The sequence below is a fragment of the Bombyx mori genome, chromosome 19 (assembly GCF_030269925.1).
Source record: "Bombyx mori chromosome 19, ASM3026992v2".
In the NCBI taxonomy this organism is placed as follows: domain Eukaryota; kingdom Metazoa; phylum Arthropoda; class Insecta; order Lepidoptera; family Bombycidae; genus Bombyx; species Bombyx mori.
Window position 1 is genome coordinate 10,403,732 of NC_085125.1, and position 27,271 is coordinate 10,431,002.

The following is a 27,271-nucleotide window of genomic DNA, read 5'->3' on the forward strand; positions in this document are numbered from 1 at the left end:
CTGGAGCCCATAGTCATCTACAGCGTGAATGCGCCACCCACCTTGAGATATAAGTTCTAAGTTCTCAAGTATAGTTACAACGGCCCCACCCTTCAAACCGAAACGCATTACTGCTTCACGGCATTTGCATAAATACTGATGGTAGGGCGTGTCTTGTGAGCCTGTATGGCAACCACTACCCCGTCTATTTCGTTCGTAATGCGTTTCGGTTTGAAGGTTGGGGCTGCCGTTTAACTATAAAACTGAGTTTTAGAAGTTATTTCTCAAGGTGGGAGGTGGCATTTACGTTGCTGATATCTATGGACTCCAGTAACCAGTTATCACCGCGTGATCATCTACTCATCTAAACAATAACAAAAAAAATCATTTCAGCAAGGAAATTACCGATTTTCTGTACTCTAATGACAGTACTAGATACTTTGAGAATGTTTGCGAGATCATCTTTTCATTTATTTTCTTCAGCAGCACATTACACGTCACTGAGACTGAATTTATTTCTATTATCTCCGTTCATCAAAAGATAAGGAGTAATTTAATTGATACCGTAAATTCTTTCTTAATGAGAAAGTTGGATAAATTACTAAAGAAACGAATCAATCAATCTAATGCTATCGTAAACAGCGCTGGCTTTTTGTGATGCAGACTTTAATGTTCTAAATATATGACATTAACGACTGAGATGGTCCAATTGTAGATTCATAAAGCTTAAAGAATGCAATTTTGTTTGCAGGTGGCAGTAATATTAGAAAATGGCGTCATCGGTGCGCAAATAGTGTGCGAGTGGTCGTGGGGCCGCGTGGCGATGGGGCGGGCGCGCGCGTAGCCCCGCTGACCCTCTCGGTATGGACGAGGACGAAAGGCGGCTCTCGTTTCCGCCGCCGGCGCCGCTCAACTCGCCCGGCGAAGAGATCGATGGCTCACGCCTGCTCGGCGAGATCGTGCGGACCCTCGAGGCCACAAACCCCGAGGCCGCAGCGCCGCTCGTTGCTTCACAGTCACGCGATGCTCTCGATTCAGAATGTGAGAAACCCCGTCGCGAGGAACTGCGCATCCCACTCGAAGGTGTTAAGTTCTCGAGCGAGATCAACGGTGGCAGCGGTGGCGGGGGCGGAGGGCGAGAAGAGCCCCGGGCTGCGGTCACGCCGTTCACGCGGGAGTCTGCGAGGCGCGCTGGGTCGCGGGGGGCACAGCTCGTGCGTGAATTTGGCTTCATGCCGCGGCGCCGACTTAGCGTTGAAGATGGCGCGCGCCTTCCACGGAAGTACGAGCCGTTTCCGCCTAAGCTGTATGGACGGCCGCTCGAAGAAATTGATAATTTCATTTATGATGAGGTAAGCTTTTAGTTATTAAATTTTCATATATTTATACATTAAATAGAAGATGAAAATGAAAGCAATGCTTTTGAAGTTCAGTTTTCACACTAAGGTACGTTTAAGACGAAAAAAATTATAGTGATTTTTTCGTAGCATTCGCATTAAACGGGCTTAATTATTTTGCATTTACGTCTTATAAATACTACCGCATAGGGTACTACTAACATGCCAACGAGATTTGGAAACCATTATGTTTGGCCTGTGAGGATTTGCTTCGTAGATTACTCAGATGTATCACGCTTAATTGGTTCAGAGTCATGCACGTAACAAGTGGTACATGAAACCCGGTCGTAAAAAATAATGTGTTAGCGGTGAGACCGACCGACGTTAAATGCGGTTGTTAATGGCAGTCATTTACGAGAACGGACAATTACGTGGAATCCGAACAGCTTGACCGTATGTTTGATGCTAATTTGGAAAGAAAACATTGTGTTGCCAGAAGATCTTGAAGGCCGTCTTTAACTATTCAGGAGGTAAGAGTTTACGGCCCTCACTTTCCTTTGCTACTAAAAATTCAGTCTTGATTACTTCTAGGGCGTAGTGTGGATTCGGATGTATTGGCAACACTGTATGATATCTATTACCTGTTGCTACTGCGAAACATGGACGAAATTTGTCCGTAAGGGCAGTAAATAATTGTATGTTTGTTAAATTTTACAAAGTCTTGTGTAATTTGATTGAAAATTAAAAATGAAGTCAAATTAACGCTAAGTTATACAATAGACGTCAGCTGAAATGAAACTCATTAATACCTACATACTAGAGGTCCCACAGTAGTCGAAATTCGACTATAATTAATTGGAATTGTAAGTTTGTACACTACTATGATTGTATTTTATACTTCTATAATTACAAATTTTGCCAAGGCTACACTAAAAAATTATATTAATAAAGACAAACAATATTTAATCTATTCTGAATTTGACAATAGACGTCAAGAACAAAAGTTTGACAATAAATAGAATGCATGCGTGTGTGCGTCAAATACATGGTATGTAGTGTGTGTAATGTTTTCTTTATTGATTTAATGTATCTTTTATGCATTATTTTTGAAAAATATTAGCATTGTGCACTTCTTCTCTATATTCTCTATAGGTGTGGAAAATTTCATACTCCTCCGTCCGCGCAATTTTCGTAAAAAGGGATACAAAGTTTTTCCTTCACGTATTATTTAGATTATAAAATTAGAAGTACACTTGTGCCGGACATTTAAACTGCTTTTGATATCGTTTTATTAAAATTAAAATTCTACTTGATTTTATACACAAACTTCAGTTGTATTAACTAATTGATTGCTGCTAAAACAAATTAAAGATGATTTTTAAAAATATGATAAAAACAGAACGTTTAGTATATAGTAATATAGATCATATTATTATGATCATTGCTTTATGGCCTGCGAACAAAAATGATTAACAAAGATTTTTTTGTAATTTTATCACTTTAAGAATTACAAATAAATTTAATAAATAAAATTATCACGTCAAAAAAAACTAACAAAATACGCTTTTATAAAAAATCCAACTAAAAAATAGAAAATAAATTTCAATAAATTTGTATTAAAAATAGTGTAAGAAAAAATGATTTTATTGTAAAAAAGCGTGGGCTATAATAAAAACTCATGAATATTTAGCGAATTCGAAATTCAAAATGAAAAGAAAAAGAATGGCCGCCTTTAGTTTTCCCTCCATTTACCTCCATTTCAAATGTGTGCATCAATTTGTAGATTCAATTTTCTGTAATAAATTTAAATGAATTGAACAAAGAATTGTGAACGGAAGGGACTCGATGAATAAGGCAATGACGTTGATGGTGTGAGTAAGGATTATGAAAGATTGAATTTAAAAAAATACTCATTTTTTTACGTTACGGTACATTAGGAAACCGATAAAAAAAAATTTGATATTCCAATTTCGTATTTTTCGTTTTAATATTAAACGTTATACAAATTTCAATTAAAGAACGAGAATAAAATGTTTAAAAAACAAGAAACACAGAAAAACAGTTTAAAAAATAAAATCAGTATTCTATTTGATACTTCAAATCGATTACAAGGGTCAGACGAGTACCGTGCCTGTTTCAATCGAATCGTTTTTCATCGCTTCACTATTCGGTCGACTTGTTGAACGTTGAAACCGTTCTAAAGCACTTGGTAGTTTTTTTATTAGTTAAATTGAGAGTTTTATTTGCGGAAGACGGAGCTGGCAACTTTTTATGATAAATAAATGACGGACAATTCGAAGGTACAAATAATAGTTTTGATATATATCTTAAGGTCCTGTAAAAATTCGTCGATTAGGATGTTAAAAAAAAAACCGTAAATCGTATAAATAACCCAAAAAAACTAAGATTCGTCTATAATCACATCAATATTTTAACACACAGTTACGAGACCAATTCAAAAGACTAGGTTTTTTTTTAAATGAGTTATATCACTGCTGTGTGCTTAGTGCGCGTTTTTAAACTTCTAGATCGCCTAAAAGTTAATTTAAATTTGTATGGAGTTGAAACAGCGGCCCTAGCGGCGAACGTAGCACGTAAAGCAACGTAAGCACTCTGATAGTATGTAGAACGCTACTACACAAAAACCGTGTAGATCCAAAATTATGCATTCACAAACACGCGCTATAGTCCACATGCTCGCCTACTCCATACGATAAATTACAACGCATTACTTCCCTAATAGGACAAATCCCGAATAAATGTTCTGTATTAACGTAAGACCGGTAAAAGAAATGTGACTATGGAATAAGTATTCACATTTCGTGCCAAATGAAGCGAACTGGGTTTTGGATCGAAGCCAAACTGAAACTGAAGGTCTTACTACCGGTTACTTGTTTTCTGGTTAACAGTATGGCTTTCTTGGTTCATTGTTTTTTTTTTCATTCTATGTTTAAGGTTTCTGAGCGTCTTGTGTTTTGAAAAAAAAAAAAAAAAAAAACTTCTAGTTGCTATGTACTTAGTGTGTTTAATAGGAGGAGGTCATCACGACCTCACCTGATGGGAAAGACCTGTGAATGCTGATGAGTCATTTAATGTGAATCCTTGTACCCACCTCGAGACGTAAGATTGAATTGTGATTTATTTTCATGCAAAGGATACAAACCGAATCGCAGGATCGCTTCATGGTAAAAATATTACAATATTATATAAAACAGGGACTGGAATTTAGCGAAAAGAAAATAGATAAGAGCACTGCTAGGAAGGAAGTGGCAGCAATCGGAGCAGTGAGTCGAGTCGCAAACTCATTTATTTAATAACCGATCAAAGTATCATCTTTAAAATAAATACCATGTATTATTTTAAATATTTTAATTTTCAAGCAAAAATAAATCATTACCGTTGTTATATAATGAGAATAAGCGTGAATTGCAGCGCTTACAACATCAATTATCTAATGTTTATATTTTACTGGTGGTAGGACCTCTTGTGAGTCCGCACGGGTAGGTAGCACCACCCCGCCTATTTCTGCTGTGAAGCAGTAATACGTTTCGGTTTGAAGGGTGGGGCAGCCGTTGTAACTGTACTGAGACCTTAGAACTTATATCTCAAGGTGGGTGGCGCATGTACATTGTAGATGTCTATGGGCTCCAGTAACCACTTAACACCAGGTGGGCTGTGAGCTTGTCTACCCATTTAAGCAATAAAAAATAAAATAATGTTTGGGTCTTGCAAACAAACAAACAATGTACCTTGTAGCTTTATCTCGACATCGTAGGATCACTCGAATAGATAATCGTTCCGGTAAAACTACATCTGTTTAAAGCATTCCAGTTTGAATGTACATATATACGGCAGAGTCATGTAACAACACCTATCGCGTATAATTGGAACTATGCCAAAAACCTTCAAACCAATGAGAAATATAGAGTGTTTTATTACTCTAAACGAGGATCGAGTTCACAGCTCAGCTGATATTAATTGGCCACTCAGAGACTCTATTCTTCAACTTGTATCCACCCAATCTTGTCTCTTCATATCTCTTCATATCATCTCTTCATATGCTTTCGAATCTTTTCGGTCTCTTACCTTTCTCGTCCAGTCCGTATGCGCTATTGTGACCAGATCGTCAGGCCAGACCACGTCCACTTTTTTCGAGCAATCAGCCAAAGGCAGCCACATACTTCAGATGTGAAGTATCAGTTATTTGAATCATGTCACGGCTGTTCCGCCCACCTCTGTAACCGTGACGCATTACTAATTTGTTGCAGGTAGGATTCTGCCATTAACCTATGGAAGCTACCTCATACATCCCACCAATAGTACAAATCTTCAACTCAATTCGATTAACGGCGTGTCGAACGCTAAACAAACAAACCTATAAATATTAATTGTCTAAAAATTTCACTGTGGTCTACATTACAAACACTATTATTAAACAAGATCTTACTACGATTTTCACGTGTAATAAGTTCCCGATATTTCGGTGCAGTAGCAAGCGCCATGATCAACGGCAGACTGACAACTGCAGGTAGGATGCTAGGAACAAAAAAATATGTCTACCCTCTTTCTAGTCCGTGTTATTCACATGATAGCCTGAAGCCATCGCCTCGGTTGAAACTTTTATATTTTGCTATTTCAATTGCTTCTTTGACCTCTAGTGACGTTTAGTAAATCAGTAAAATCTGTGGTCTAACTTAATCCAGTTATTAAGTTCCGACTCCAGTATATGTTCTACAATGGCAAATTTATGAGTTTCGTTCTTTATAATTGCGCTGAAGTCTTCATTTATTAAGACTTAAGTAATCTTAATCTTAATTACTTAAGAGAGTAGGCTTAATTAGGCCAATCTGAGGATCGTTACAACTGTGATCTATTTTGTATATACGAGGATACTCCGAATAAATTTATCTTTCCGTTAAAAGAACATAGTCACAGCGGACCATGGCCGAGTTTCTAGTCATCGATAAATAGTACATATTTAAAAAATATCTGTTTATTTTTGTCTCCAAGACGATAAAAGTTCAAGCTCTCTAAAATGAAAATGTTTTGGAATAATTCGAGTTCATTTCTATTCATTTCACCTCTTTAATTCTCAAAGCGGAACGATGTGAGAGTTCAACTTTTAAAATTTAATATTGCGTTACCGACTACGTTTTAGTGTGAGATGAAGTTGAATAAAAAGATGTAGGTTTAATTTTTGCTTATACGAAAATAATTTTAGGGTCGTTTTTTGCGTATTAATTTATTTATTTCCTGTCTTAATCTTCTCAAGTCGCGTATATAAACATACTGTTTGTAATTTTTAAATCGTAGAACGCAAAATTTTCATCGTAGGTATACCTACTGGTATATTAATACGATCCATTGTAATTTCATGAGCTTTCGCGAAACATAGACCTAACTAAAAATACTTTTACGGTTTAATCTCACGTAATTTTTATTGTTATTATATTATTTCCAAGATTTCGACATTTGAATAATGAGTATAAAAATCAGTGAATACAATATCATCCGAAATAATCGGCGAATAAACCTTAATCTTTCCTGACCACCAACTCTGTAAATTCTGGTATACATCAAGTCTATTATGGATACAGCTGAGTCTTTCAATGTTTGTAGGCACGACTGCCTTTCTTGCCGAGAAGCACTCATGCGGTCCCGGTTCGAAATACGGGCTATTAGTTATCCCAACTATTCGGACTTAATGTTTCAAAATAGGCGTTAAATTCATTTTCTGATGTCAATGTGTTCCTTTAGCCATTCAAACTTTGCGTATCGTTAGCTTCTGTCAATGCTGAATAATAAAAAACAAAAAACGTAAAAAGTATTTAGAAAAAGAAAAAAAAACCTATTATTTTTGAAACTGTACAATGCAAACGATTATTTTCATACGGCATTAAAAGAACTCGTTTAGTTTTTATTGTCGATATCAGTCTGACGATATGCCAATAAAAGCTTCGCTCCTAAAAATAATACTCGGATTTTTCAATTTAAATCTGTATTTTGTCTATGAGACTGGGAAATGTGGTTGCGAATGTCCGTTTTTTTTAATCTCATTTCGTCCATTTTATAAAAGTTCTAAAGGATGTCAATGGTGAATTATTGAGTAATTGTTTACTGCGGTGAATATTTTCACGACGCCTTTAGGACTTTTTGGTCTTAAGTCATCAAAGTCCATGGACATAATTAGTGAACGGCGCCACTCACTTTGAGATATATGGTAGATGTACTTGTATTTTTTTGGAATGGCCTACTGAGTTCGCTGGATTTTCTCAGAGGATCGCCATTCCGATCCGAAGGTAAATTCTGCGAAGTACTGCGCTTGCCAGGGTTAGTGTTAGCAAATTCTCTCAGGATGAGCCCGTGAGGTCACCTACCCGTCGATACGTAGCTGAAATAGCCTCTAAGGCTACCGGCGAATCGGTAAGAAAAAATGCAGAAACACTATAATATTTGATTGGGTGATGATAAAATTATTATTTGTAGATTATAAGTCACGGACATCGCCACGTCACATTTAAAACTTGATACTGACATAGACATGACAATGTGAATGCCATCACTTTGATATATGCAGTCGGAATCTCATTTGTATTGTATGTAGGTACATATAACCGCTGTTGCATCCTTCAAATCGTTACGCATGATTGCTTTGTGACAGAAATAGGCAGGACATTAGCAACTACCCACGTGGTCTGCTAATACGCCATATAAATAGTTATATATATGCTTCACTTTCATTTTAATTTACTCGTTGTGGTCCCGAGTAATTATTGTTCTACTAAATTTGTTTCTCGTGTAAAATAACGAGCCCAGTTAAAATGGTTAATCGTGATCGCCCTGAGTAAATTTTGTTTTCATTCAATCTGATTTTTCCTCGTAAACATTAAAGAATCGGGCCGATGAAAAATTACACAAGTTATAAGGATCCTGCATTAATGGCTGCGGGCTATGGCGCGAAATGGGCTTTCGGCGCCGTGTAACACTCAACAATACTCCCCCATGTCGGAATAATGTAACCTTTATATTTTCTGTAATAAATTTCATTAATAACTGTTTGAGTTGAATTCATATTGAGATACAGGAATGAAGTGAAATCACTTATTAAAATTACGCGAGTACCGGAAGATGTGAGTGTTCTAGCATTCGTTGTAATGATGGGTATACCTCGTGGATTTTGTATCAATTTTTTTCACCGTTAATGGATCGGGAGGATCCATAATGACGTGCTTTGGGCGACGTCGACTGGGTCTACAGGATCGGGTATGTAGTTTTCAGCGGCCACGACAAGAGGGTTCTCATGTCGTGCTGCCTTCTAGAAATGGCGCAATGATGTCGACTGTAAATACTTACTGACAGAGTCGAGCTCCAGGTCATCGTGGAGATCCACGTTCCTCAGGAACCATGGTGCTCCGGCTATCCTGCCGAATCGGGATTTTTGTATCAACCTACCAGTTCGATATTACCATATCGAGGGGTAAAAAACTATTTGGTTTAAGCGACATTACGCTTAATATGCGACATTTGTCTTTGTCCTTTAATTGGTGCGTTTTATTTGGTATTAGCATCAACAGTTTTTGAACTCCAATTAAGTTTATTCTATACAAAACACTGAAGAAGTTTTTTTGTTATGATTTTTTTTTTCAAATTTTAATCCTTAAATGGTTCTCCTGTAAAGTTGCGACCCCTCGATAAGATGCTATCATTAAAACTACATACAAGTAATTGCCATAGAGCAATCAAGAGTAGGCAATTCATTGATTCAATTATACTCAAATAGCTAAACAATAATTACACAACATCAAATTAATTTAACTAGCATGGCATCGAAAATTGAAAATAGTTTCTACTTTTAAGCTATTGCATAACTTTTATCGCGAGCCTTGAGCGCGGCTTACTATAATCATGAAATTCCGTAACGAAAAAAACCTTACACCCCTCACTCCGCCTACCATGTAGCTCGCGTTCAACACATTCACACGTTGCGCTTGTGTAGTGTTTGTGAATAAGCGCGTGGCGAGACGTCACACTGCACGCGCATCATGAAAAGTCTGGCCATCTCTCTCTCGCACGGTCTAGCTTATGAGTGTGAAGGGGACAGTTAAGGTTTTGCTTTTATTAATGTTTAATATAGCGTGGTCTTGTTTTATTATTGTTTTAATATGAAATTATCATTGTCTAATTATAATTGCATAAGTTGATAAAAAATGCTATGCAATAGCTTTACCGCGGCAGTTCCCGAGTGCCACACGTTTTTTTTACTACTTAAGCGATATTAGCAAACTTAATTATAAAATACCTACAATAAAACGAAACGTAAAACGAACGCGAAGTAAAAATCTATTTACATGCGCAAAAAAAGTGGCGTAACGAAAAAGAAAACACGTGAATAAAAGTCGTAAAAATTTAATGAAATACGTACATTATCATTTGACTCGTGCGCGCTTCAAGCTTCAGCCCACCCGTCTTCTATATTACAACTTTACGACTTACATATATGCGACTTCAATTTAAGGAAACACGATTTATGTTCAATGTAAAACATCGGAACGTACTTGTCAAGCTCTTTGCCTAGGAATAGTCATGGGTCTATTTTCTTTTTTGATACGCAGCTGAATCCTAAAACGTAGCGTAGTCGGGGACTATCGGCTGCTTACATTAATTGCCTAAACTCATCGACCTTAATAAATACGATACTAGGAACTAAAAGTAAAAGTATTAACTATTTTTACGTTTTAATCTCGGCTTTTTACAGTATAAAAACACAAGGGATACGTCCAAAACTGTTAAAGTATTCGAAGCGCCAAAAATAACATAATGTATAGTGAGGGGTAGCTCTCAGGGTATTGTTTAATAAAGCTATGGGTTAATCACTAATATCAAATGTCAATTCTAGTCTTGTTACACAAACAATTTGCGATATAAAACAATAATTACAATATGACGCGGGCGCACGCAACTCACGCTTCAAACGGAAAAGCACCGGAAACAAACCTTATTATCTGTCATAAGACGGATATAGATAATAAAACTATGTATAGCGAGTGGGCGTACGACCGCGAGGGCTACATACAGGTCGGTTTGCTATAAATGACAATAAAAAACAGAAGATTAAATCGTAAATTTGGTTCCAAGTCTATATGATTCGCAAAAATCGAAGAAAATACTAGTAAACTGACTTATGTTTTTTTGTCTTTTCGTCATCGGCCTACAGAATTCTGATCGCTTTGTTAATCTTGTGACGGTTCATGGTATTCGACGCGTGTGTGAAAATAAAGTGTTTCGACTGTATCCGGTATGAATATTATAAGACACCGATAAAAAAATATTCTATACTAGCGACCCGCCCTCGCTTCGCTTCGAAAACTGTCATTTATTATTGATTTCTCTACTATTTAATGGATGTTATTATACATATAAACCTTCCATTTCAATCACTTAATCTATTAAAAAAAACCGCATCAAAATCCGTTGCGTAGTTTTAATGATTTAAGCATACATAGGGACAGAGAAAGCGACTTTGTTTTATACTATGTAGTGATGTTTGTAAATCCTTAAAAATTTACAGATAACACAAAAAATAGCAATTTAGAAAAAAAAAAGCACAAGAAATTGTTTACTTTGAATTCGAATTATTACTTAAATCGACACAGGCTGCTCGACGCTTTCATGAATCCTCATTCTTTAACCGCATGCTTCTCGTATTCAAATTTAAGATTAGAAGCGTTGTGAAATGGAATTCGGTATAGCAGTTTTATGCTTTAAAGTAGCTTTGCTTGCGTGGGATCGAGAAGTAATTTCGAAATGCTATATTATAGATTCGACGATTTAACACGAAAATTGTTTGAATGGATATTGTGTAGAACATATGTTTATGTAAAAATAACTAAAAGGAATTTCATAGTAATTCACTTTCAATAGAAAAAATATATTTTTAGTATTGAAAAAAAAAAACTTTTATTGACTACATTGGATTTGGTGTGCTTAAACTTATAACCTCAAGCAAGGCAAGATGTTAAAAAATATTTGGTTTTCGGGAAATATAAAAATGAAAAATAATATGTAAAAAAACGAACACGATCGAACTGTGCAGAAAATATTAGTTTTAAACACATGCATAATTTACTTCCAATAAATATGAATAAATACTTTATTTCCTTAAAATTACAATTTTATCTGTATGCAGATAGTCTTTTTCATCATTAGAATACGAGTAATTAACCCATTAAGAAATGCTTCTAATTAAAAGCCAGCCGTAACAGAAGGACAATAAACCATGTAAGGCTCTGGCTTGAACGACTGTCGTTAAGATATTAAGTCCGACCGAAAATCTTAACACCGGGGCTCAAAGTCTAAATTCCGGTGGCACGGTTTATGTCCACATACAATTTATACGACGCAGTAAAATGTTTCAAATGAGGGAAGTTTGATTTCGTTAATTATATCCATTGAATGATCATATATAAACGTGAAGTTTTAAAAGCAGATGCCTGATTCGAACTAACTACATTTTCAAGTTACATTACAAGCATCATCCTTGTTTTTATATTTGAGACTAGCTGACCCGGCAGACTTCGTAATACCTCAATCGATAAATAAAAGACCTAAACGTTTGTATAAAAAATAATAATTAAAACAAACAAAAGGAATCCGTCCGACGGGGACACATTAATGGAAAAACAAAATTGTTATTTTTATTTAATTCCGAGCATTTTCATATTTATCTACCTTTTAAACCTCCTCTGGACTTCCACAAATAATTCAAGACCAAAATTAGCCTAATCGGTCCAGCCGTTCTCGAGTTTTAGGGAGACTAACGAACAGCAATTCATTTATATAGATTTAAGAGGGCAATGCGCTTGTATTCCCAAATACCGCAAAGAGAGAACCGCATTTTTTATATGAATAAATAAAATAATTTGGAACTTTTCTTTCCCAAGTTTCAGTGGAAATGTTAAATGTTTTGTTTTTTTTCTGTATCAATATTCTTATTGGGACTTACATAGCTATCGAAATATATTATTAAGTATCTATTTAATAAGATAGTTTAATAATATCAAATCTAATGTCTTATATGAAACTAATCAAAGCACTATTGGATTTATTCTATTTTAGTTACTATGGCAATGCTTTAAGGATTGTTTTTAGCTAGCAGAATGTTTCATAATACCCGATTTATACGAAGCCGTAAACTATTGAGCGCTTGTGTAAGATGCTGGACTGAGGCAGTTTGATTTAGGTAATTAGTTATTGGATTGGCTAGTGGCTCTTGTTCTCTCTAGTTTCTCTTCGTATATTTTTTGTTTTATGGGATCGATTACGGCTCTTATGAAAATTAAATATACAAAATATATTTTTTCTCCTTGGATAACAACATTGGAGCAAACATTGTTACATTAGAATTACTGTCGAAAACAAGAATCTTTATTAGCCATTTGTTTGGAAGAATATGTGGCGGGTAGCCATTACACAATATTGATATTTGACAGATGCCTGAATCTCGCTTACGACATTTTCAACATAAGCGTGCATATATACAAGTTCCGAACAACAACACTCGGGTTCCTCCCGATCCACTAACGGTGCTTTTAGGTACTTCAAGCACCGGTCACCGTTCTCGTCGAACCCATCGCTTGCGACGAAGGGCTCGACGAGTAAATTAACTCTCAGACACAGCCCACTGAGTTTCTCGCCGGATTTTCTCAGTGGGTCGCGTTTCCGATCCGGTGGTAGATTCTGCGAAGCACGGCTCTTGCTAGGGTTCGTGTTAGCAACGTCATCAGGTTTGAGCCCCGTGAGCTCACCTACAAACGTTAGGGTTACGCTGAAATAGCCCCTAAGGCTATCAGCTTAGGTAGCCCCGGGGCTAAAAAAAGAGAGGTAGCTTAGATCATCCGCGTGACTCATACCAAGCAAAGAGTCTCTCACTCATTAGATCAGAGACCGCGAAAGCATAAATCATATTTTCCACGCTATTCGCGGTGAATTCTTATCATTTCTCGCATTTATTATTTTATTTATTAATATTAGAAGTTCGCGATTAGGTCTTGCGAATTGACGCAAATGTTCGTTATTTATCACTACTACCAAATACGAATATGCACCAGGAGTATGTACCTATTTACGAATTTTTTTAAAAACCTTAAATGCATTTATAAACATTTCTCCAACTACCCCAGACATTGCGCAAATTTCGGATAAGTTTTCCGTCCGATATGCCATAGCCTTATTTTAAAGTAAAAGTCACGTACACGGATCCCCGCAAAGTCGCCCGAGCTTTCTTTAAATAATTTAAAGTTAAACGCTACGTAGTGTCTAAGCTCCAAACGCCGGTTGTTTCCACCATTCATTTGAATATCTACACACCATATTATTCATTTGTGTGGCGGACATTTGCTTTTCCGAATGGAACATTATTATTTTTATTTATTACACTTCATTTATCTATCTATCTACACTGACGTACTTAATACTTAAAGCATTCTCTAACAGTCAAACAAAGGTAGCGGAAAATAAATATTGGTAGGTGCATTGAAATATAAATTAAACACACTAGAATATGCAAATATATATAGATATGAATAAATACAGTAAATGCATTAAAACACATAGTTGAAGTTTTAAATTTTTTCTCCAGATGAATGAAAATCCCTTTAAAAATCGAAAAAATCTGATATTTTGTATTTGTAGTTAGTTTGTTACGCAATGATCGTTCCTAGCTCCAAGTTTTATCAGTCACAATTTCACATTTGTTGAACCTACCACCTATAAACCTGACAATGAACAATCAGACAACGGACTTAGAATGAAAACAATCACACTTAAAAAAGAACGCGATTCATCGCATCTGTCAATATTCGCCGTATTGATACAAAACATACACGGTTATAAAACCGTATGAAGTCTAAATTGAATCGAGTATTCAAACAAGAGTTATAACAGTTGAAAAAACAATTTCAATTCCATTAAAACACAACAAAGAAACGAGGAAGAACTATAAATTTCTCATTGTTACGTGTACTGTAGAAAATAATGCGGAGCATAAAAGCGATCTGCCGCCTAAACGGAAGGCTGCGGAGTCTTGCGGCACAGTTTTAATTTATTCGCGAGGTAGCCAACACTGGAATATTAAACAGGTACTCTATTCATCCCCGTTCCACGGCCTAGATAGCTCCAAAGTCACTTTAACGAGCCTCACTCTAAACACCGACTATCAGTTTTGTACGTGCATATTTTACGAGGGACACATCTCACAAGTTTTTCAGTGTTTTTTGAGGACATGCGTTCAAAGTTTACGTAGTGACGTAAATTTAGTGAAAGGTTAAAGTTCGGTCATGCGTACGTGTAGGCTTTGTTCCGTTTCGCGTCGAACTTACAAAAATTGGAGCTTGACTTATTACAAAGTTACAAAACAAAATATAAGCGCCTATCTGTCTCATTAATATTCGAGTAACGGTCAATAATGCGGTACGCAAATTTAGTTTCACAGTTGACAGCATAAGTACTCTTATAATATTTCGATAGGTTACTTCCCATCTCTTATATGAATAATAAGAAATATGTTTCTTTATTAGTTTTAAGAGATTTTTGAATTATAATTATTTTTTGGAGTTTACTCCTTTAGAATCGATTTACATATATAGGCCCGGGGTATGAAAATTATGGGGACCAAAATCGTACTAGCATGTCACACGAAATGCGTTATGCGCCTGATTGCGCATGTCACACGAAATGCGTTATCGCAGGTGACGCCGGGCTGCTGCGCCGGCAGTCCGCCACAAAGCCTCGTACTGATCGCGCGTTTCTCTCATTATTGTATTTTCATATATTTGTTAGTCGTTTGTTTTGTGTCTCGTTAATTTGTTAATAATCTGTAGTGTATCGTGTTGTCGTAATATAGAACTATTTCTCGTATTGTTTCGTTTAATTTTTTATATCCAGTAAACTCCAGTCGTGCGTCGGAGCGGACACACACACTTTTATAATTTTTTTGGAGTTTACTCCTTTAGAATCGATTTACATATATAGGCCCGGGGTATGAAAATTATGGGGACCAAAATCGTACTAGCATGTCACACGAAATGCGTTATGCGCCTGATTGCGCATGTCACACGAAATGCGTTATCGCAGGTGACGCCGGGCTGCTGCGCCGGCAGTCCGCCACAAAGCCTCGTACTGATCGCGCGTTTCTCTCATTATTGTATTTTCATATATTTGTTAGTCGTTTGTTTTGTGTCTCGTTAATTTGTTAATAATCTGTAGTGTATCGTGTTGTCGTAATATAGAACTATTTCTCGTATTGTTTCGTTTAATTTTTTATATCCAGTAAACTCCAGTCGTGCGTCGGAGCGGACACACACACTTTTTTTTTATTTATTTTTATTGCCCTTGTAGGCAGACGAGCATACGGCCCACCTGATGGTGAGTGGTTATCGTTAAGCCTCGTTTGAAGAAGGACATGTCATAGCGCTCGGGAAACACTGTGGAGGGGAGCTCATTCCATAGCCGGATGGTACGCGGCAAAAAAGATCTCTGGAAACGTAATGTGGATGACAACAGTGGCTCCAGGTAGTATGGATGAACTCTACTCCGGTGGCGGGCGGTGCGATGGTAAAAACGAGATGCCGGTATCATCTCGAACAATTCCTCAGAGCACTCCCCATGGAACATACGGTACAAAATACAGAGGGAACCGAAGTCCCTCCGCAGACCCAGAGGTTCCAAACGAATAAAACATTTTGCTTCTAAATTAGATTCGTAAGCTGTGATTATTCTTATGATAGCACGAGTAATGCTAGGGTAGGCGTTTTTATACGGAATTTGACTTTAATAGCGGTAAATACATTAACAATCGGACAAAAAATCTTGTATTACTGTCACTGATAACTGGCACTCATGTGTCGAAATTTTAGTCTCAATTACATTTTGATAGCGGCTTTGTAAGCTGTAATCGAAATACATGGAATTATTTTACGGGGAATGGTTTGCGGAAGAAATGGATTAGGTGCTTGTGCTTATCCGTGCGGGCTCAAAATACGACCTACCAGTGAAAATGCTTTGCAGATTATTGTTCATACAGAGTACATCATGTCCTTTAAGCCTCGAGACTTCACGATTAACGCCCAAAAGCCCTATATGCTATGAAATTTACTTTCGTCGTAAGAAGGTTCCAAAGTAGACAGTAGGTCGGTGGAGACTTCGGTATTGCTAGCTACGGTAACCAATTACAGTCTCGTCAAGTGTTCTCGTACGCTGATGAAACAAAAAAATGAACATTCCCTGGTGGTAGTACGTCTAGTCCGCAAGGGTAGGTACCACAACTCTGGCTATATCTGTCGTGAAGCAGTAATGCGTTTTGTTTTGAAGGGTGAGGCAACCTTTGTACTCTAAAACTGAGACTTAGAAGACATGTCTCAAGGTGGGTGGCGCCATTCGCGTTGTTGATATCTATATGTCTATGGGCTTCGATAACCCCTTAACACCAAGTGGCTTATGAGGTCGTCCACTAATATAAGCAAAAAAAATTTTTAATCGAGCAGGCGGCATGGGAAGACGTTGAATTTTAAAAAAACAAGACAACCATGACATAAATTGTAATTTTAAACGTTACTATATGAGATGAAAATTGATTCACAAAGAAAAATCTTACTGCGGCAGTCGTAGTCACTAATAATAGGTACGGTTTTTTTTTTTTTTCCTACCTATGCTGATAGCCTTGAGAGGCTATTTTAGCTCCGCCCTAACGTTTGTAGGTGAGCTCGCGGGGCTCAACCGGAGAGTTGACCCTAGCAAGAGCAGTGCTTCGCAGAATCTACCACCGGATCGGAAACGCGACCCACTGAGAAGATCCGGCAAGAAACTCAGTGGGCTGTGTCTATGGGTTAGTTCGCTCGTCGAGTCCTTCGTCGCAAGCGACGGGTTCGACGAGGACGGTGACCGGTGCTTGTGGTGCCTAAAAGCACCGTTAATGGATCAGGAGGATCCGTAATGACGTGGGATCGGTGGCTATTGCCCGACTACTATAATCAAATGTTTTGGAATTTTTTCAATTTACGTATGCAAGCAGTGGATACTAGAAATTGTAATACTATCTATAAATACTATTGAATTGATGACAGGCTGTTGTTCTACATGACTCGGATTTGGGGAAACCGCGTTCAATCAATCTATCGAGAAAACAAAGAAGCTCGGTTAACAGCTAAGCATAAACAGGAAACGACAAAGCTTTTCTCGCAAAGCTATATTTTGAAATACATTTCATGAGATGTTTTATTTCACGCGACTTTTAATAAGTAACAAAGCGCGCTCAGTTTTGTTACGTGAAGCTATAAAAAAAAAACGGTGGTGTAAATAAAAATTCAAATCAGAATAGGGTATTGTTCAACATTGTATTGTGTTCAGCAATTGAACGAAGTCGTCCGGGACTGGCTTACGTTACGAGTTGTGTTTTTCTATAGAAAACAATGCTTGTAATGCAAACAAAGTATCATATTACACGAAAAATACAACATCAAGTCAATTAACAAATAACTTTATCGTCTAGTCCCTTATATACCATCCGGCTATGGAATGAGCTCCCTTCCACGGTGTTTCCCGAGCGCTATGACATGTCCTTCTTCAAACGAGGCTTGTGGAGAGTATTAGGCGGTAGGCAGCGGCTTGGCTCTGCACCTGGCATTGCTGAAGTCCATGGGCGACGGTAACCACTCACCATCAGGTGGGCCGTATGCTCGTCTGCCTACAAGGGCAATAAAAAAAAAAATGATGTGATGCTTATCTGATTTTAGGCGATTACCCGAACATGTAGACCATAACGTGAATGCTGCTGCTTGTCTTGAACTAGCTTTACGCTATTTGTAGGTCAGGATAATCGTAATACAAATGGAACTAAATCTTAATGTGGTGCGATGACCTTACGACCCCTGGCCATCATTGCAGACTCAATAAACCATGAAAGCATTTCGTTAACTGATGGGAAACACAGAAATCTTCATTGACTTGTTTGTTAGCAGCCACTTTTCAAAGTGAATTCAACGAAAAACATTCATTTTATGTATTTCTTAGTATTATTTATTCATTGCCTTCAAAGGTAGACGACAATACGATCCTGCATTGCCAAGAGAACAGGTAAACCGCTGATAGCACAGAAAAGATAAAACAATTCAAAAACGAATTACACTTAATTATTTTAGTTCTAACACCATATCGAATCCTTTGAATACAAAATGACAAAGACGGTAATCAAATTTGAAGCTAATATGTAGTCTTAAATCAAAATTTACTCTTAACTCATTTGTACTATCTACATGTCTTTGTTGCATCCACTATGTAGCCAGGTATATTTATCGCTTTCAGCTGCAGCACATCAAATTTGCATAAGTTTCAGCGCCTTGCACACGACTTTGTGACGTGTGTCTGCCTTTACCGTGTTACCAGCGAAAAGTAAGATGAAACGCGCTTCGAAATATTAAGCTGTGGCTTTGTTTTATCAATAAATTATTCTTTTTTTTTATTGCTTATGTGGGTGGACGAGCTCACAGCCCACCTGGTGTTAAGTGGTTACTGGAGCCCATGGACATCTACAACGTAAATGCGCCACCCACCTTGAGATATAAGTTCTAAGGTCTCAAGAATAGTTACAACGGTTGCTCTACCCTTTAAACCGAAACGCATTACTGCTCCACGGCAGAAATAGGCAGAGCGGTGGTACCTACCCGCGTAGACTCACAAGAGGTCCTACCACCAGATCAACCTGATCGACGATTACGTTGTTTTAAAGATAATCAATTCCTTTGAGAGAGAAGTTTCAAAGATATCGGTATAGCTTGACTTATGATAGGTACTCATTGGAAGATAACGTTTTGCTTTTGTTAGCAACTATACAATGTTATATTAATCCGAACAAAAACAGTTTCACTGTAAAAAATTGCGCCAAGTCCACGTTTATAAAACTCATCTCAATAACATTTGCACTTTACAAAAAAAAGAAGACTTCAATAGCTTTCATTCTCTACAAAAATATGTGAAATACAAAAAAATACCAAGAAACCGTCATAAAGATGAAAAAATTAAAAAAAAATTGTTGAAAATTTAAAAATAAAAAAATAAAAATTTTATCGTGCTTGGCGCGCGTCATTGAGTACCCCAAAATTTTTCGGAAGAATTTCAACCCGAGAAAAAAACCATTTTGCTTTACAGTGAAAGCTGAAAAAGTTACCCAGGTTGTCTTTTTCGCTCTTGTTAGCGTTTTATGAGAAATTGAGACAGAACTACGGTAATTTTCAACAGCTCTCACTATATACCTATGGGCTATTATATGCCAAATCGACCACTTTTGCGTCCGATCCCTTTAAATTCAGCTGAAACTTTATTATTCTTTTCTACCCTTTGAAAAACATCTTTGAGAATTTTTTCAAATGTTTTGAAGCCAACGTATACATACGTATCGACTCGTAAGTAGTTTGTATTTCTATAAGCGAACACGAGAGGGTGTTTAGTTCAAATCATAAAAGATGAGTGGGAAATGAAAAAAATTCAAATAACATACGTATGAGATGTCGATTTTACTTAACTTTTGTAAAACTTATTATGAAATAATAATTCATTAATTACATTTATGCATTTCATAGGTTGACCTACTTATAAATTTCTAAACATTGAAAGGATGTTCATTTATCCTGAAAATTTTGGGGTACTCATTGACGCGCGCCAAGCACGATAAAATTTTTATTTTTTTATTTTTAAATTTTCAACAATTTTTTTTTAATTTTTTCATCTTTATGACGGTTTCTTGGCATTTTTTTGTATTTCACATATTTTTGTAGAGAATGAAAGCTATTGAAGTCTTCTTTTTTTTGTAAAGTGCAAATGTTATTGAGATGAGTTTTATAAACGTGGACTTGGCGCAATTTTTTACAGTGAAACTGTTTTTGTTCGGATTTCATATCTTTTTGTTAAGTATTATTTTTTGCTCATTTATTACTTAATAAAAATAAATTATAAATAGTCACTCAGCTTAAAAGCTAATGAAACGCTCAATTAATTAGTGTTTTAATGTTAGATGCCCGACTGGCATGAGACACTCGGGTTGTCAGTTCCGGTATCGACCGGGGACGCGTGTATTCCGCTTCAAAGTCTGGCGCGCACTAATTGGGGGTGCGAATGATGCAACAGATGCGCGGGCGCGGGTAGCGCGGGGTGGGTCGTCGCGGCACGGACCTGAGTCACATTCTCTTTGGCTGCTGTTGCCCCGCGAAACGGAACGCTGCGTTACATACTCCCCCTCCAAGTTGGGAACGCGTCCCGAGTCCAACTTGGGACTGTTAGTCTGAAGACGCGGCCTTCCTCTCTGCCTCTTTGGCATAATTGGATCCGTACTTGAATTTGACGGAGAGTGGGTTAAATCCGCGGTGTGATACTTGCCGATGACATTGTTTGACAAGTCTGCTATGAAGTACGTTGTAGGACTAACTATCTTTACTACGCGATACGGGCCATCCCGTCGTGGCATGAACTTACGTGTTACACCCCTAGACGCATAAGCAAGCCATAACGAAGGAAATACTCTTCCAGTAGGACTCGGGAGCAAGCCACGGCGGTGGCATCAACAAGTGCGTAGAGTTCTACCCATCTTGTAGCTACATCCTCTACCAGGAGTACCCATCGCTCCCCCTGCTCTCCTTCTGGCAGTGGCCCGAACAAATCGATTGCGAGAACCTCTCCTCGCTGTTGAAGCACAGGAGTGAGCCTATACGGCGGTACCGATATAGGCGGATGATCACCGGTATCAATGTGGTGCTCGGCGTAAAGGGTTGGGGCTCCCCCCACCCTAAAGATGTCTCCATTCTCCTGCAATAAATGTGATAGCTGCTGCCGTTCATCGGAGCCAAGCATAGAACCCTTATCATCACGCAGGAAGTCAGCAGTAGAAGCAAACATGCATGGCTTAGGGCACTCATATTCAATTGGATAGGTAACCCGTTTTCCCGAAAAATGCCAAGTGGATGAAGCAAAGTCAAGCACAATACCTGCCGCCACCAAAAAATCCATGCCAAGCAAAGTTTCATTATTTTGAGCATCTGGAAAAACAGTAAATTCAAGGGTTACTGACCTTTCGGGACTTATCCTTACTTCTAGAGTAGTGAGCAAAACTCGGCGGGTGCGCGCGGAACCGTCTGCAAGCCTCACCCGACGCCTGGTTTCCTCACACGGATGGTTATGCTTTAACAGCAATTCATAAAGCAACGCTCCGGCAACGCTACTCTTAGCTCCCGTATCCAACAAAGCATTACCTCGTATACCTAACATTTGAACACTTAAAATTGGTCTTAACCTAACCTGGTGCTCAGTAGAGTTACTCTTGGCAACACTTTTCACATTAGAATTAATTGTCGAAAAATGTCCGACGTTTTCCATGGTCACCCTATTTTTTTTTTTTTTTTTTTTTTTTTTTTATTGCCCTTGTAGGCAGACGAGCATACGGCCCACCTGATGGTGAGTGGTTACCGTCGCCCATGGACTTCAGCAATGCCAGGGGCAGAGCCAAGCCGCTGCCTACCGCTTAATACTCTCCACAAGCCTCGTTTGAAGAAGGACATGTCATAGCGCTCAGGAAACACCGTGGAGGGGAGCTCATTCCATAGCCGGATGGTACGTGGCAAAAAAGATCTCTGGAAACGCACTGTGGATGACCGCAGTGGCTCCAGGTAGTATGGATGAACTCTACTCCGGTGGCGGGCGGTGCGATGGTAAAAACGAGATGCCGGTATCATCTCGAACAATTCCTCAGAGCACTCCCCATGGAACATACGGTACAAAATACAGAGGGAACCGAAGTCCCTCCGCAGACCCAGAGGCTCCAAACGATCCGTGAGAATGGGATTATCGACAATCCGAACGGCCCTCCTCTGTATGGAGTCAAATGGAAGAAGCTGGTATTTGGGAGCCCCGGCCCAGAGATGGGAGCAGTACTCCACGCGAGGCCGGACTTGTGCTTTATAAAGCAAAAGCCTTTGTCCAGGCGTGAAGTACCGCTTCGCTCTGTTGAGGACTCCCAGCATTTTGGACGCCAACTTGGCTTTGCCTTCCAAATGACTCCGAAACTGGACATCGCTCGAAATGTCGACCCCAAGTATCCCAATACTCTCGGAAGGTTGCAGGGATACTCCTTGGAATTGCGGCGCCATGACAAAGGGGTCCTTCTTCGCAGTGAACGCGCAAACTTGTGTCTTTATCGGGTTGAATTCGGGTTTCGTTCATCATGGTCACCCTATCACGGCCACTTGGTACCTCGGAATAACTATGTTTTGGTTCGGTACCACTCAAGTAACGCATCAGGGACCTATTCCTAGAACTAATATTATTGTTTATATTATGATTAAGTCTAGAATAATTTTGAAGTCTAACCTTGTTATCAGTACCGAAAAAGCGCGGAGGAAGAATCGCCTTAAAATCGGTAGGATAATAATTATTTTCATTATCAACAAAACATTGTTTACGATTATTAATATAAATGTACGACTTTACGGTGTTTGAAGTGCAAGCTGTATGCAACGAGCTGTCGCGATGAATAGAGTTCACTGAACTTGACAGCTGTGTATTTACTTTACCAATAGGTAAATCGGATGTGACTGATCGGGTCCGTGCAGCGTCGACGGCGTAATAACTTGCGTTACACTTTGTACACTGAGACCGAGTAACACCTTTGGTACCACACCCGTAACACGAGGATACAGCTTGCGTATTTTCGTTGTCGAATTTCGTTTTTGACGCTAATTTTAAACACTCATCACGAATATGTCCGTACTTTTTGCAATAAACACAGAACAGTCTTTTAACAATCGACGTAGATGATACATTATCAGTGTTCGTGTAGCGAGGCGCGGGGACTCGAACGGTGCTCGGCGCAGCGTTGTCGTCGCGTGGCGGGCCGCCAGCGGCGCCCGAGTTGAATATTTTCCGCGGCGTCATCCGCGCCGAAGTCGAAGCACCAGCGGGAACTTCGCCTACGGTACTACCCGATGAACGTGGCGTCGCTCGCTGAGGATGATGAATAAATTCAGGCGGACTGGTCTCGTAGATGGAGTCCTCGATATGGCGCGTTTTCTTTAATAACGTGTCGTATGAAGTTATTTCGTCTCTTCTTAATCTTTTACGAACACGACGGTGTAGAAGGCCGTAAAGCATATCAATTTGAACTTTCTCACTAAGGTCACCAGGTGGGAGTCGAGCTAGCAGGGCTCGTGCTCTGGCAACGAAGATCTCCGTCTTCTCTCTTTGTCCTTGCGACATTTTGAAGAGCTCTAAGTAGACTCGATGGGGCGGTCTGCAATCACCGAAAGCGCTTCGTAACGATGATAAAGCGTCGTCCCAGGAAGTGATGCTAGCTTTAACGCCTTGCCACCACATGGCTGCATTTCCGTTTAGTAACATCGAGAGTCCTCGTAACGCGATGGCGTGTCCTACGTCAGCACAATCTTTGTATGATTCGACCGCGTCAAGGAAACCGTCGAGTGAGTCGCCGGGCGCTCCGCTGAACCACGCCGTGCATGACGCGAAGTTCCCAGAATGGTGAGCGGGCGTCGAGGAAGGCGGCGATGTCGGCTCCGACGTCGGTGTTGCTGATGATTCGAGTTGAGTTTTATGCTCAAAAACTCGGTCGAGTAGGCGTTCGAATGCTGCCATTTGACTTTCTTGTAATGACGCCATGTTGTTTGCGGTAAATGTTGGCGTCGGTCCCGCGGTTGAACCAATTTCTTCTTCAACGTCTTGAAAATCGGATTGACGCCGTGACTGACGACGAGTACGTGTCGTAATTACGTAGATTCACTCCGAAATACTAGTTAAAGGGCCCGCGCTTGGGCTGCCAGTTTAATGTTAGGTGCCCGACTGGCATGAGACTCTCGGGTTGTCAGTTCCGGTATCGACCGGGGACGCGTGTATTCCGCTTCAAAGTCTGGCGCGCACTAATTGCCATAATTGGGGGTGCGAATGATGCAACAGATGCGCGGGCGCGGGTAGCGCGGGGTGGGTCGTCGCGGCACGGACCTGAGTCACATTCCCTTTGGCTGCTGTTGCCCCGCGAAACGGAACGCTGCGTTACAGTGTAATAATAATCAACATCAACTTTTACAATTTTAAACCGAATTAAATTTTGTTTCAAATGTGAAGGGTAGATGACGCTGTTCTTAATTATTTCAGAATTTAAAATTAAAATCTGAAAGCCTTGAAACATCAATCCGCATAAATGTAATTTAAAAACTACAGTAAGAGGTTTAAATAAAAAGCTGAACTTAACTCAGCCTTAATTAGAATTTTCATCGGAATTCAGTAGTAAAGTTCAAGTTATTTTGATGAAATCAAAACCGAAATATTCATAGCATCTTAAACAATCACCTACGAATAAATATTAGTTATTATATTATTTATTATTCGTAGACAATCACAACGGTTTTATAGTTTTGGGAAGGGATTTTTTGTAACGCCATCTCGTAAAGTATTTCGGTATTACATTACAAAACAAAATTGTTTCTCCAACAGTAACAACAGTACTTGCTTCGGCAGTACTTAAACTAAAATACTAACAGTAAAAACATTAACGTTATTTAATGTATAAACCGTTCAATAAGAACTGCAAACTATCCCCTTGAAGCTACAGTTTATGTAGGAATAATGACTTTTTGGCGGGAACGCGAGGTGTGAAGTTGTGTGATTTGTTTTAATTTGTCTATTTAGTGTTTCTTCGGGTTTAAATGTGTAATAATAGTGGTTTATTAACTGTTTAATATCTGTGAAAGTGCACAAACGTGGGAAAATGAAACAAAGCCGCTGTACGTCCAAAAAGTCCACTGAGATCTTAGTAAATGACCACCACCATTTTACTGAGATTATATTTCATTCCATATCATCTCATCTCATTTCATTTCATCCCTTTTGATTAATGTCTCAAATTAATCATCTTCATTTCATTTCACTCCATAATATCATTTTTCATAAAAATATGAATATAAATTAAAATAAGACATGACTTAAAGGTCTCAGTTACCAGGTCATAAAATCCATTACAAATAGGAATAATTCCAGCGCACCCTGGCGGCCGTAGATTACCATTCTCGAATATTTATAGTCTGTGGCATGTCACTTTTTACATCGAAAAAAGTCAGGATCGAAATTTTTGAGCGAGCCATAGTTTGTGGTGATAAAATTAATAATTTCAAGTAGATTAATTGTTGTAATTGATATAACTAGTTAATATCAGTAAAATAAAGTTGTGAGTGATTGATATAATATAAAATTTAGGAGCCAGAAGTACCGTAGAATTAAATAAAATTTCGCAACCTCAAAAAACTGTTCTGCTCACAGTAAACACAGTCGGTAGTCTGGCGCTCCGTTTACAACGGGATTTTTGAACGGAACTTGGCGCCAGATTCTACCGAATCTGTGGATTTTGAGATTTAGTTTTAACGTGTCGTAACGCTTATCTTAACGTATTTATATTTTTAGTTTATTGAAAATTGCGTTTCTGTGGTCGGTACAAGGCACGGAATGTTGTTGTTACGTCGCGAATTCGCGAGATCTAGCATCCAAAATGTCTTTGATCTTCATCTGTCAAAACGTCCACAGAAACACGTGACTAGTCTTGTAAACGTATTTTTGTGGACCAAAGAGAATTTAATCGCTGCGTTTGTGTAAATGTAAATCAAATATTCTAATGAACAGTTGAAAAGAAAACGCCATTATTTTTGGTTTCTACTTTTTACTTGTAGATATTAAAATACAATATATGTCTATTGTAACCGATTTGGAATTTGGTATTTGATCAATTCTAAAGTACGACATGCTTCGTAGCAGAGGTTTTTTTTTAATAATTTGTATTTTGACCCAATTCGAATGACGTAAAGTTACCGAGAAAATAGCATTTCCCGTGATAAATATTTTTATGCCAGACTCCGTTTTATGGCAGAGTCCGGTGATACCCAAGGGAAACGCTCATATAACCGTATATGTTTGTGTTAGTTGTGAAGCTGCCAGGCCTTTTGTATAAATTATTATTGAAAGCATGGGACAGAAATAGATCAATGTTTTAAATTTTGTGAAAAAATATTAGTATAACACTCACTGCGATAGGTAGTAAAATTTATAGTCTATATATTAATACGTGAAGCAAAAACTTTGTATCCCTTTTTACGAAAATTGCGCGGACGGAGGAGTATGAAATTTTCCACACTTATAGAGAATATGGAGAAGAAGTGCACAATGCTAATATTTTTTTTAAATAATTCATAAAAGATACATTAAATCAATAAAGAAAACATCACACACACTACATACCATATATCTGACGCACACACGCATGCATACCTACTATTTATTATATACTATTTAACGGCCGTCTGGTGTAGTGGTAAGTCACATGGTCACTACACAAGGGGGTCGCGGGTTCGAATCCCGCCAAGGGAAGATATTTGTATGATAAATATAAATGTCTTTTCCAGGGTTATGGATGTGTATTAAATATATGTATGTGTATAATAAAAATCTTACATTTATATCCGTTGTCTGGTACCTGTAACACAAGTTCTTTACGAACTTATCACGGGACCAGTTAACGAGGCGTGATTGTTAGTAAATATTTATTTATTTATTTATTTATTTATTGTCAAACTTTTGTTCTTGACGTCTGTTGTCAAATTGAGATTAAATATTGTTTGTCTTTGCTAATATTTTTTATAGTGCAGCCTTGGCGAAATTTGTGATTATAGAAGTATAAAATACAATCGTAATAGCGTACAAACTTACAATTATAGTCGAATTTCGACTACTGCGGGACCTCTAGTAAAAATTTCATTTGTTCAACAACCGATTCGCAATTCATTATTTTGAAAAAAACTTTACCCAAAACATAATAAAAGCAAATTTAAAACAAACTCTTATGCAATTTTACGGATACCTTAAAA

The 27,271-nt window shown here is 38.2% G+C and overlaps 1 protein-coding gene across 3 annotated transcripts in view; it reads left to right on the forward strand.

Annotated features, from left to right (window-relative positions):
• The window catches only part of SC1 (voltage-dependent cation channel SC1), a 207,907-nt gene that overhangs the window by 71,934 nt on the left and 108,702 nt on the right, over positions 1-27,271 (forward strand). For all 3 annotated transcript variants that reach the window (NM_001258361.1, XM_062673803.1, XM_062673804.1), the window contains 1 exon segment: positions 731-1,331. In NM_001258361.1, the coding sequence (NP_001245290.1) occupies positions 843-1,331 (489 nt within the window). In that variant the 5' untranslated portion in view covers positions 731-842.